This window comes from Haliotis cracherodii, unplaced genomic scaffold, assembly GCF_022045235.1.
Source record: "Haliotis cracherodii isolate W230 unplaced genomic scaffold, xgHalCrac1.p SCAF_3, whole genome shotgun sequence".
Lineage (NCBI taxonomy): Eukaryota > Metazoa > Mollusca > Gastropoda > Lepetellida > Haliotidae > Haliotis > Haliotis cracherodii.
In genome coordinates, this window is record NW_027266286.1 from 14,807,436 (window position 1) to 14,820,401 (window position 12,966).

Genomic DNA, 12,966 nt, shown 5'->3' on the forward strand with positions numbered 1-12,966 from the left:
GTAGGTGTGTTGTTTGAACCCAGTTGTCTCATTATTGGTTACGCATGGCCTGTCTCTCCGAGGATGGTCTCTGACTGCATTCGCCTGTTGCAAACATTGCCATAAATGTTTCTGTGGACGTTAAATTGTCTTGCAACATCACGTTGCCTCGATCCTGCTTCAAGCATACCAATGGCTCACAGAAGGCTCATTTTCTGACAGGCGTGGCATTTCATACTGTTGAATTATTGCGTAATTTTGTTGTTTTTCTGAGTGGTTGTTGTCAGCACGATGGTAAACAATGCATATGGAATCCCGTTAACGCACATATTTTTATACCCATTCTTGGGTAGTCAAATGCATGGGGCTTGCATAAAAGTCAACTTTTGCATGGAATGCATGCTTTTCTGTAGCAGTTGCGTTTTTGTGACTTGATTCCATACATGTACCACAATATTGAAAACCAAACTTTACTTGTTTGAAAAATACACTAAAATATTGGTGTCACAGGAACTTTTGAAATAGGGGGCTCTTATAAGAATATTATTTTGGTGAAAAACAGCAGTTTCAAAGTTCAAAGAGCGTAAATTTCGTGGTTTATGCTGAAATGTTTACAAACGACAGATGTATTTTTCCAGAATTTAATTGCCCATAATTAAGGGTGCATATAACAAACGTATTATGAATACACGAATAAATAGCCTTGTGTACATTTATCAATCAGAAGGGGTGCTAATTGGGATTGTTCACTAGCCAGTATATTAGCAAATATCGCCGTGAGCACTTATTAGATCGGGTCGCTTATTACGTCGAATACGGTATTGTTTTTATCTTTCCATGACCCACAAAATGGATCCTCACATGCCAGGTGTATATTTGAATAGAATGATAAATCTGATTACCCCTATTAAAATCATCTTCCTGAGGCAAGAGAGTTAACTGACTTAAAAAGTCCAGTTCCCACCCTTGCCGAACTAGACTGGAATTCCTGGGCTCGATCGTAGCGCCACCAGTGGCTATTACAAGTTATGCCCCTTCTAAGCCTCTCCTATGGACCATTCAAATTCCACCTCTCGTATCACGTGCATTTGCTTCAAACAAAATGGCGGCGCCCAGTCAAGACGATCTGATCAAAACTCAAGATCTGTATTGTGATAAAACGGGTCTTACATCGCGAAGTGCATCAAATCACGTGAGCGTATGATTAAAAACATAAAAAGATTTGTAAAATATTTTGTTTGGACTATGCATAGACTCGTTAGTCCAGCCAAAATGTAACTCCAAATACGAGCCTACTTCATCAAGGGTGGAAACTGGACTTTGATAGTCCGTTAACTCGCTTGCCTTGGGAAGATGATCAAAATTTGAGTAGTATATATTTTGTTAACACAATAGTTTTCACATAAGCTTGCAATATCGCAAATATTTTTATGTCTATGTTAAACATGGAAGAGTCCATGTTATCATAGGTCCCCATTTTTGTCTATATAATCATGGACAAGTGCTATATCTTTAATATTCCATATACAGCTTCTCCTGATAATTGGGTTGTGAAGCCTTCACAGTATGAGTGTGAGTGAGATAAAATTCAAAGTTGCATTGGCAATATTTGGCCATACAGTGTCTGGACTGACAGTGCTCTGAAAATAATTATCCTAACACATAAATTTGCAATTTTCTTTATTTACACATATATACAATATTTACATTTTCACAATAAAAAAGAGCAACGTGTGTAACTCATGGGAACAAAATTGAACAATATTATTCCAATATTTTGTAACTAAGTAAATTCTTAACAAAATAGGACATAATTAATGTCCAGTTAATCCTACAATTGCATTAGTATGAGCTTTTGTGAATTACCAAAAAGAAATGAGATGGTGTTTATTTTTGTCTGTTTTGTATAGTCATTAAATTATTTTATCATGTTCAACAACATGTTGTTTATTTGTTTATAATGTTTGAATCAATTATAACTGAACAAGCAATGCATGCAATTACAGACACACACATGATAACTAGTTCACAGTCATATTACAGACACACAGTCAAATTACAGACACACACATGATAACTAGTTCATAAGTTAACACAGTCATAGTCATCAAGGGAGAACAGAAATAATATTTTATCATTGTGTGACACATATCATTGTCACATCATCATCATCATCATCATCTACAATGTCATTCAGGGTCATTTTCTGTTCTTCCTTTCTTGGATTTCTTTGACCTTGACCCTTGCTCATCCTGACCTTCAACCGATTCCTTCTTGCGCTTCTTCAAGCCCTTCATCTTGCGAGTCTGCAGTTTATTTATGTCCTGCTTCTGCATGTGGACACGACCAAGCTTGGAACCGAACGCATCGTGTGATATATTCTTCTTTTTCTTGGGCTGAAATTGATGACAGTCATGTACAACTGTAAAGTCCAATATGCTATTTTGTCCAAGATTAGAAACAATAAAAACTTGCAAAATGTTGGTAAAACTTACAGGTTCATCACAGGATGCCTTGTCAACATAAACCTTCACACAAGTCAATTAATGACTAGAACATTCAACAGTGTTAATATATGACAAATGTTCACATCAGTCAATGCACAGAGAGAGAATAATGCCAGTTTTATAGTGATAGTCTACTGAGATACCATGCTGCAGCTTAATATGGATACCCTACACAGCTTAATATGGATACCCTACACGGCTTAATATGGATACCCTACACGGCTTAATACGGATACCCTACACGGCTTAATATGGATACCCTACACAGCTTAATATGGATACCCTACACAGCTTAATATGGATACCCTACACAGACACAGTATACTGACCAGACCTTGTTTTATCCCGTTAAAGCTAAGCACCAGGCAGGGAAACAATAAGTACCAACTCTTAACCACTGACTTCTGCTCTCCAGGCAAACACTCTACCCACGAGACCACAGAGATGGTTTACCTGACTGTACATCTTTGAGATCATTCTATGGTGGGTAAACACTTGTACCATACACCAGCTGTCCTACCTTGGCTGTTCTGGGTACTCTGAGTGCTCTCTTGTAGAGATCTGGAGATGCCAGGTGACTGCGTCGGAGGCTGAGGTTGAGTGATGGACCCATCTCCTCCAGCTCCACGCGGGGGGTTCGACTCCCAGACTTCTTCAGCAACACTCTAAAGCAATAAATGGATAAATATTGCTTTATGCCACATCAGCAATTTAACAGCTTATTGGGTTGAAAACAACAAAATCTTCCCCAGAGACAAATCTTCCCATCTTTTCCCAACAGACACAAGCCTTCCCATATCCTCCAAACAGACACAAATCTTCCCTGAAAAGTCTTCCCATGTTTACCCCTCACACATAAATCTTCCCACATTTTCCCCAACAACACAAATCCTGCCATATCTTCCCCCACTGACAAATCTCCCGTCTTCCCAGATGCCTCTCTTAACCTACTTATAGTTCCTGATGTAGATCTTCTCGTCTGCCGATGTGACACTAATGATGTGTTCCAGTCCAGCCAGACGCACGTTCTTCACAACAGGTCCACGGAAAAAATCTGCAACAATTAAAAATAAAAGAATCGGTTCTCAGGCAATGACTTTTGACAAATTAGTGCGGGGCCGGGGGCCATTTTTATATTTTTTTCCGCTTGTTTTTAGTATGTAAGCAAATAAAAAACAAAACGTGAGGTGGAATTAATGATGATGTGGGCAGTCGGGATGGCTATCGATACAGATGATAGAGATTGATAAACTTGAGATGTAACAAAAACAGTTACTTTCCATCTTCAGCATGTTCAGCAATTTAACGATTATCAATGTGAAAATTGTGTCATCGATAATACCTTATTTTAACTATTGTGATGAAATATAGTTCAGATTTACCAAAACAGACTTGTTATTGTCAATAATGTTATATTTCTTCCCATCGATGATAATTCTGATTATTGATCATTTTTGCAAGCCCTAGTGGACAGTGCTTGAGAACCAAGACTATAACTTTTTTTAGCCTTATTATAGACTTGGAATGGAGTGGAGAGTGTGAGTGAGTTGGGTTGGAAAAGACATTGACCAGTGTTTCAGTCAATTCACAGTGGGTCAGCTCAACATGGGAGGAATACCCACAGAAATGCAGGTTTCAGTTGTTTACGGTGAGGTGAGGTGAGGTGAAATTGGGTTTAACGCTGTGTCCAAGATTATTGCACCTATAAAGCGATGTGCATGCACACGTGTGTGTGTGTGTGTGTGTGTGTGTGTGTGTGTGTGTGTGTGTGTGTGTGTGTGTGTGTGTGTGTGTGTGTGTGTGTGTGTGTCTGCTTGTAGTGTGTGTGTGTGTGGCTGCTTGTAGTGTGTGTGTGTGTGTGTGTGTGTGTGTGTGGCTGCTTGTACTAGTCCGGACTGATGCCGATTTATAGTGCTAGCCCACTGACATACCATGCCGCAGTTTAACATGAATACCCCTATATGACTGCAGTCTGTACATAATTAAGTCTTGACCAGACAATCCAGCGACTGACATAATGAGCATTGATCAAGGCAATTGGAATGCGATGATCAACCAAGTCAGTGAGCCTGACCACACAATCCTGTTAGTCGCCTTTATGAAAAGCATAGGTGCCTTTTACAGCAAAAATGGGTTCCTGAAGATCTAGTCTACCCCGAATCTTCACAGGTCACCTGACATCAGTGACCATTTACAAATAGAATGTGCTGCCGGCCTCATCTCCGCCCCAGCATCCCCACAGAATGTCACACCGTACCTATCATCAGGTTCTTGATCCTCCTGTACTCGTCATCATTGTCAAACAGCTCCCCCGCAAACAGCAAACACGGCTTGCACCCAAGCGAGCTCTTGGCACTCTGAACACACAAACACTAGCATCAATGTCTTATGGACAGGGAGATATACACCTACTATACATATGGATGTGATTCATGGCACTCTGAACACACCAACACCAACATCAATGTCTTATTGACAGGGAGATATATACCTACTATACATATGGATGTGATTCATGGCACTCTGAACACACCAACATCAATGTCTTATTGACAGGGAGATATACACCCACTATACATATGGATGTGATTCTTGGCACTCTGAACACACCAACACCAGCATCAATGTCTTCTGGACAGGGAGATATACACCTACTATACATATGGATGTGATTCTTGGCACTCTGAACACACCAACACCAGCATCAATGTCTTATTGACAGGGAGATATACACCTACTATACATATGGATGTGATTCTTGGCACTCTGAACACACCAACACCAGCATCAATGTCTTATTGACAGGGAGGTATACACCTACTATACATATGGATGTGATTCATGGCACTCTGAACACACCAACATCAATGTCTTATGGACAGAGAGATATACACCTACTATACATATGGATGTGATTTGTGGGACACTTCCTTGTTTATTTCATGATATGTACAAGCAACAGACCGCCATCATATAGTAGGAATATTGCTGTGAGCGGCAACCAACAACCAACTTACAAAGCTCACACAAGGCTGTCCAAGTTTTCAGGCGTAACCATGGTAAAAAGCCAATTGTCATCAGCTAGATATATGCCTGTCTCTTTTGTTCTTAACTGATTTTTTTGTTTCTAATTGGTTTTACAGATTCCTCCAACCCAATAATAATTAAATTGGGAGAGAGAAATCTAAAAGGTACTATATTTTTATTCTGCCCAACACGTTCAAACAAAATGCATATTCAGTTGTATGCTTAATAAACACTGATTCCTTGGCAAATATACAGGTATTTCGTATTTCCAATCTACCAACCAGGAATTTTCAGAAAAAACATTTGTAAATCATGCAATACAAAGGCGAATATGACTTACATTAAACTCGAACATGGACTTGAACTTGTCCACTCCCAGCTCCACCATGTCCAGAACATGATGGTCGTACATCCGGCCTGAAACAACATCCTCACTACCTGTACACGACACTCAGGGGAAGTATTCATATTTATTCACTTGAATGTATAATTGTATATGATCTGGGGATGCCATGGTAGGGGGCAAAAAGACAGTAGTGGGGCAATGTAGGGGGGCGATTGTTTGTTTGTTTGTTTGTTGTTAAACGCAGCACTCAGCAATATTCCAGCTATATGATGGCGGTCTGTAAATTATCAAGTGTGGACCAGACAATCCAGTGATTGAGGTCATGAGCATCGATCCACGCAATTGGGATATGATGACATGCATCAACCAAGTCGGCGGGCCTGACCACCCGATCCCATGAGTCGCCTCTTACGACAAGCATAGTCGCCTTTTACGTCAAGCATGGGTTGCTGAAGATCTATTCTACCCAGGATCTTAGGGGGGTGACTGACAGGGTGAGGACACTACGGGGTGGACAGGGGATGGGGAGGGGGTGTGTGTGACTGGACAGAGTTGGTCAAGAATGAGGGTACCATGTCAGGACAGGGGATATGCTAATAGGGTTTTTGTTTGTTGTTTAACGCTGCACTCAGCAATTTTCCAGCCATAATCAGGTTTGGACCAGATAATCCAATGATGTTGTCGGGAAACATGACATGCAATAACCATGTCACCAAACCTGACCACCCAATCCATTTGTTTGCCTCTAACAACCAGTATAGGTTGCCGGAGACCTAATCTAACCAAGAATCCCCATTGGGCAGATGTTTTATAATTCTGATGTAATGTGGTCATGACGTTATCTGGGATACCATGATGCTAGGATTGAGATGCAATAAGGGCATGGATGTAATGTGACAAGTATCTTCCCTTCATCCCACCCCATCCATCAGATCCACCTACCCATCACCAAGTTGTCCGGCCTCTTCTTGGAGTGAGAGCCAAACAAAAACAGTGAGTTGTCACTCTTGTCTGAGAAGAACTCCTGAGAATAACAAAATTAATTATTGAAATATATGACCACTCGACAGAGACAAAATTGCATTGCAGAAAATGTATTGGTCATATTTGCCATGTTTAGTGAGGTGAGGTGAAATGGGGTTTAACATACCAAAAGATGTTAGAAGATGGTACTTCTTGTTACCCTGTCTGGCGCTCAGCATTAAGGGACTAAAACAATGACTGGTCAGTATACTGTGTCTGAGTGGGGTATTCATGTTAAACTTAGGCATGGTATCTCAGTGGACTAACACCATTAATCGGCATCAGTCCGGACTAGTACAAGCAGCCACACACACATGCATGCTAGTTGCTATATCAGTGCAATAATCTTGGACACGACGTTAAACCCCATTTCACCTCACCTAAATACTGCAAATCGTGAAATTAATGCGTCTCCAAAAGAATGCGAACACTGGACCCTAGCCAAAAATGCGACTCAAAATGAATGCGACACCCCCTCCTCTCAAGCATCAGTGGATTTCTATCTAAAGATGTCCTCAGTCAGGTTTAGAATCCTCACCTTAATCCAACCTTACATTAATCCAATCACATACCAAATAGCACTGCTTATAAGCGCTGAGTAAAGTACTTCCGCAAAAACAATACATGCGTGCTGGCTCGAGTCGGCCTTTGACGCAGTCGCTAAGCACAAAGGGTGGCGTCTGTCTGTACTGGCAGGTGTGATCAGTCATGACATAAGTGAGTAGAACTCTTGTCTTCACCCAAAGCAGTGACAATTCACAGGATGTAATTAGTGTTTGAATGACATTGTTTACATACTTTATATACAAGGGCTGCTCAATAAACAGTGGTGTGGAATACATCAGCGTATGTCTAAGTTGATATTTTTGCTATCCAAAATGTCTTATTGTTGATATAAATGCGCTGTTAAAAAATGCGAGCAAAGACCACTTGCATTTTTCGAATTTAATTCACGCTCGCAAAAATTTCAAGATTTACAGTATGTAGTACATGAAGACTCCCAATTTGGGCAGTGTGACCGGAGGGAATGTAGTTTGTTGTTCGAAGACACACCAGCAAACGTCCTCTCCTGTAATGTCCCTCTTTACATCACTATTGTCAGACTAGTGATTTTGACAAATACAGAGTCAGTTAATTAATACAGGTTATTCAAATATGATAAACATTATCAGGCACCTATGGCAAAACTGCACCTGACAACAGTCACACTCACCAAAGATGTCTGGTCTTCAAACGGACGTGTGACATTCTTCCTGAAAAGGAAAGGACAGTGAGTCAACATTCATGTTCCCAGTTAAGTCAGTATTCAGTCATGTTCATATTGTGAAAATCTGATAACCAATACTTTAAATTATTTTTCTGCACTTCTTGTTTTAGCAAATATAATATGTTGTTTTTTATTTGACATTGTTCGATACATATATATATGGGAATTTACCATGTTTACACCACTTTGGTTGAAAACAGGGTAAATCTCTGTGTCCGATACGCTGCTCTCAATAGTGTGGTTTATTTGTTTGTTTGTTTGTTGTTTAACGCCGCACTCAGCAATATTCCAGCTATATGGCGGCGGTCAGTAAAATAATCGAGTCTGGACCAGACAATCCAGTGATTGACATCATAAGCATCGATCTACGTCATTGGGATCGATGACATGTATCAACCAAGTCAGTGAGCCTGACCACCCAATCCCGTTAGTCGCCTTTTATGACAAGCATAGTCGCCTTTTACAGCAAGTGTGGGTTGCTGAAGACCTATTCTACCCCGGAATCTTCACGGGTCCAACAGTGTGGTAGAAGCGTTTACATGGGAAGAAAGCCAAGAAGCCAGTTGGAAGGTGTGTGAGTGAATGAGACAGGATCCCGCACCAAATATGCCAACAACATAACTCTGCCATTAACAACATTCATACATATCAGAGTAACAAATACCTTTTGAAAGAAACAGCATGGGGTTTCTTCAGCATATGCTGAAATGAAAAGAAAAACAAATACTGTCATGACACTTTGACAAATCCAACCCACACACCCAGGTGTATGTTTCTGCAGGGTTCCAACAATAAAAGTGGGAACAGAGATGCAAGAATGCACTTTATTTTTTAAAAGTAGGCCTCTCCATTCATGTCTTATATTGCTTAGTTTAATTATGAAGTTTTTCAATAAAATATGAGAACCTAAGTCATGAGCACATCTAGTATTTTACATGTTTGATATAATTTGAGATTGGCCACTATAATCCAAACTTACCAGTTCCTTTAACACTTGTGTGACAGTCATGCTGGTATTACCCCCCTTGATGAACATGGTTGTCTTAACATCTTCAAATATCTTCCCCTCCTTCTTTTCCAAAGCACGTTTTCCTCTCTGAGTCTTTGCTTTTCTGAAATCATGATATTACAACTGGTTTAAAAAAATTCAAGTCTTTCATTTCTAAAATCCATAAAAGTAATGACAGAAAAGGATCAGACACCTCATCAAAACAGCATTAGATGGGCCTGGCAACATGGTACCAGATTTCATTTAAGAAAAAGGCAACATATACAGGATAATTAGAAAGAATGTAGGAAGTTTTACCTTAATTATATTATTGGGCTATCAGTAAAACATTTGTTATGATGGTTATATATTGTTTTAAAAAAAATATAATATACCCTTCTTAGGCTTTAATATTTATTACTACAGAGTGTGCAAACATAGCGTGAAAATACAGCACCTCGTGAAAACATTTTAAGTCATGTAAAGGTGATGTTAACATAATGCCCAAATCCCTATTCCCCAACCTGGTTGTGTGTTATCTTGGTGACATTTTGACACAGTGTCAATATTGCTTTCTAAACTGCCAAATATTTCATATTCTACTAAGCAGTTCATAGAAAAGGACTAAAATATACATTGTTACTTGACGATGACCTGTCAAATCAATCCAAAAAAAGCTTCCCCGGACACTGATGCCTTGAACAAAGTATTTAGAATTTATTTATGCAATACTTAATTATGATGTGGATCAAGCAAAATTTAGAAACAATTAAATTTAGGTATAGGGGAAGAACTGGAAGCAGGCCTTACGGGCGGAAATTATTCCATATATTCTATATATCCATGGCTCCAAATATCCTTCAGTGTTATTTATATGTCGGACAGAAAGGATTTAACATTTCATGGATGCAGTACTCGTATGTACCCGTGGATTCGATAACAAGCTTGATAAATAAATTGCTCAACCTAATTTTGAAGATGTAACCATCAAAATAAATGAAAAACAAGTTAATATTTCACAACCATTCACCACATCATATTCACAGAAACATCACATACACAATTCGTTGAATGACCATCTTATCACTTCTCTATGGGCTTGTAATCCCTAAATTTCTGGCAGCACTGCAAAACACGTGTTGTCGTATTTATAACCGGAAATAGAAATAATTGCGTCTCTGGACCAGAAGACTTTGAAAGGGAGACAACTCGCGTTAGAAAATGAAAGTAGGTCATCCCGCGAATTTTAAATGTATTACTACCTTCAATAACACAGCTTCGGGCCTGCATCCACATTTTTCCGGATTCACCTTGTAAAAAAAATGTTAGAAATGTTGTTTTGTCGCTCTTATTCTGTTTTATTTGTAAAACACATGATGAATCTCATAAGCTGAGATATTTATAATCTTTTAGTTATCTAAAATATTCCTTTAATGCTTGAATTTTGAAGATTGTACTGTCAACGGAACGAAAAAAACCTATGACTTATATATTGTAATTATCAGTTCGTATTAATTTGTTTATTTCTTCAACAAGGAAAGACAGTTTCACTTATTGTTTGACTTTTTGCAGGTGAAAAAGTCAACGCGACAAAACCCCCCAAAAAAAAATTAAACAGATTAAATGATGTTTAAATCAGAAATTCAAACTTTATGTAAAATTAATAACATACAAATTATTTTGAATAAGTTAATTGTATTATTTTGCTGAGAACCGATTAATCAAAGTCTACCGACATAATATTTCAAGGGTCTGAATGCTCATTTGTAGTGTTTGGCTGTTTGGACTTTTTCTTTTACGTTTTTGAGACATGAATGCATAGGCCTATACATTTTTTATGAAACATATGACATCATATTGTCTATGACCTAATAAAACAATTAGTCGGTTTGTAAAAATACCACAACAAAATAGATTGGCCTGGCTTTATGAAGGTTATGGTGGGCAGGATTTTTTATGATATGTTCCGAAAGGGCGGATTTCTTGTCAGATGTTTCAACAGAGGTCTTGTGTTCTTGTGTTCTGGTGGCTATGGGTCGTGAAGTCTCTCCAGTGTATTTGTCTCCACAGTCGCATTAGACCTCATACACAGTTGCATTAGACCTCATACACAGTTGCATTCATACAAACCTCATACAAACCAAGGCTTTGGGGGTGGACTGGCTGGGACCTTTACCGTTAGCCTGTCAGGTGTTTATAAGTGTCTGGTCGGAGATGAGTGAGTGAGTGAGTGAGTATGGTTTTACGCAGCTTTCAGGAATATTCCAGTGATATCATGGCGGGGGACACCAGAAATTGCTTCACACATTGTACCCATGTCGGGAATCGAACCCGGGTCTTCAGCGTGTCGAGCGAACGCTTTAACCACTAGCCTACCCGACCGTCCCTTGTCAGAGATGATTGCAACATCTATGTTGGCTGTTTATTTGAGAATTCTGCTGATCTGGTTACTGGTAGGGCCTTGGTATGGGATGCTGACAAGGATGGGTGATGGAGCTGGTTTGGACTTGGACACGGGATAATTTTTGCTGGTTTTCCTCGGTTTCACGAATGTTTTTCTCTACCATTGAGAATGATGAATGTGTGTTTAATGTGCTGGATTTCTTGCCTGAGAATGTCTGGATATTTAAGATGGCTATGTCTCGTCGGGTGAGAGTTGCAATTATGGCTTGTTTGATCTGTGGATGGTGGTTGGACATGTAGTGAATGAAATGGCCCGTGTGAGTGGGTTGACGGTAGACGGCAGTGTGGATGTGGTCATGACTATTGTCGAGTTGTACATCCAGGAAGTGTAACAGGTGGTGGTTTCTGTCTCCTTGGTTAAGGTGATTCTTTGGTGATGAATACTGAGGTGATCCAATAGGGCTTCAGGGTCCTGGTCCGTGTCTGGGATGGTGAATGGGTCATCTACTGTCGGTACCAGCCTGTAGGTTAGAAGGGGAGGCAGCGTCTTCAAAATTAGTCATGGAAGTTTCTGTAATGAGCGGGGACAAATGGAACCCATTGGGTGGCCATGTGTCTGCTGACAGATCTTGCCATACTCTGTGAGGTGAGGTGAGGTGAAATTGGGTTTAACGTCGCGTCCAAGATTATTGCACTTATATAGCGACGTGCATGCACGTGTGTGTGTGTGTGGCTGCTTGTACTAGTCCGGACTGATGCCGATTTATAGTGCTAGCCCACTGAGATACCATGCCGCAGTTTAACATGAATACCCTACTCGGACACAGTATACTGACTCCGAGCCGACCAGTCCTTGTTTTAGCCCCTTAATGTCGAGCGCCAGACAGGGTAACAACAAGTACCATCTTTTAACGTCTTTTGGTATGACGCGGCCGGGGATCGAACCCCGGACCTTCCGCTCTCCGTGCGGACGCTCTACCACAAGACCACGGAGGCGGCTTCTGTGAAGTATGAGGAGGTGAAACGGGAGGCGGTCAGCTGTATGAAGCTGTTGATGGAGAGTGATGTGACTACCTGTCAATGCAGGTCTGTAACTTTTTCTGTAAGAGGCGACTAACGGGATCGGATGGTCAGACTCGCTGTTGATGCATGTCATCGATCCTATTTGCGTAGATCGATGCTCACTATGTCAAACACTAGATTGTCTGGTCCAGACTCGATTATCTACAGACCGCCGTCATATGGCTCTAATATTGCTGAGTGCAGCCTTAAACAACACACCAACTGTATTTTCTGTGTATGATTTGGAGGGCTTCTTGCAGAGGTATGTTGGTACTACATCGTAGCTGACCATGCGACATGTGACTCAGCTACTTTCACTTTGACAAAGGTGCTGGAGTCGCTGATGTAGGAGTGAGTGAGTGAG

The 12,966-nt window shown here is 40.2% G+C and overlaps 1 protein-coding gene across 1 annotated transcript; it reads right to left on the minus strand.

Annotated features, from left to right (window-relative positions):
• Positions 1–2,129: 2,129 nt before the first annotated feature.
• On the minus strand, positions 2,130–10,284 carry LOC139474431 (ribosome production factor 2 homolog). The gene is made up of 10 exons (XM_071257446.1): positions 10,197–10,284; positions 9,129–9,261; positions 8,814–8,851; positions 8,096–8,135; positions 6,802–6,883; positions 5,854–5,930; positions 4,744–4,843; positions 3,438–3,540; positions 3,007–3,151; positions 2,130–2,375 (listed from the first exon to the last, which is right to left on the minus strand). Exons 1-10 carry the CDS (start codon positions 10,214–10,216, stop codon positions 2,169–2,171), a joined length of 945 nt encoding a protein of 314 aa, XP_071113547.1. The 5' UTR covers positions 10,217–10,284; the 3' UTR covers positions 2,130–2,168.
• Between the last annotated feature and the right edge of the window lie 2,682 nt (positions 10,285–12,966).

Bases quoted from the DNA above. Each gene is read 5' to 3' on its own strand.
- LOC139474431 (XM_071257446.1), bottom strand. From the start codon at position 10,216: ATGGTCATTCAACGAATTGT. The intron at 8,136-8,813 runs GTATTTGTTACT...TTTCCTTTTCAG, and splicing joins CATGCTGTTTCTTTCAAAAG to GAAGAATGTCACACGTCCGT. The intron at 6,884-8,095 runs GTGAGTGTGACT...TGTTATTCTCAG, and splicing joins TTGAAGACCAGACATCTTTG to GAGTTCTTCTCAGACAAGAG.